General features: G+C 56.4%; 1 protein-coding gene across 1 annotated transcript in view; it reads right to left on the bottom strand.

Moving 5' to 3' along the window:
• LETMD1 (LETM1 domain containing 1) overlaps positions 1-381 on the bottom strand; it is a gene marked incomplete at its 5' end in the record, with an annotated part of 5,081 nt that extends 4,700 nt beyond the window's left edge. Inside the window, 2 exons of the mRNA XM_010282411.1 lie at positions 34-145; positions 300-381. Coding sequence (XP_010280713.1) covers positions 34-145; positions 300-381 — 194 coding nt within the window. The remainder of the gene's footprint in view (positions 1-33; positions 146-299) is intronic.
• Between the last annotated feature and the right edge of the window lie 4 nt (positions 382-385).

The following is a 385-nucleotide window of genomic DNA, read 5'->3' as shown; positions in this document are numbered from 1 at the left end:
GAAACCACCCCCGGGCCCCCCCCCGTCCCCTGCCGCAGCCTCTCCATCTCGCGGTAGGGAAGCTGCTGAACGCTCAGTCTCTGACGGGACATTTTAGATTTGATTTTTCGTATTTCTTTTACTTCCAGGAAGAGCGCTTGGATTCCTGCCGAAACAGAGAGCACCTTCAGGTGCCGATTCCCAGGCTAACGCCTCTGGGGATGCAGTTTTTAGGCCTGGGAAGGGAACAAGCTGCACGTTTCCAGCTGCCTCCGTTCTCTCTGGAGAAGCGGAAACGTTTCCTCCCCCCTGGGACCCACCTTTCGTGAAAGTGGCGTACAGCACGTAGAAACGGGGGAAGGTCCTTTCCAAAAACCTCTCGTACCTCCCATTGATGCGCTTGGCT

Source organism: Phaethon lepturus, unplaced genomic scaffold (assembly GCF_000687285.1).
Source record: "Phaethon lepturus isolate BGI_N335 unplaced genomic scaffold, ASM68728v1 scaffold19042, whole genome shotgun sequence".
NCBI classification, from domain to species: domain Eukaryota; kingdom Metazoa; phylum Chordata; class Aves; order Phaethontiformes; family Phaethontidae; genus Phaethon; species Phaethon lepturus.
The sequence above is the reverse complement of the archived record's forward strand: the minus strand, read 5'-3'. Positions and strand labels throughout refer to the sequence as shown.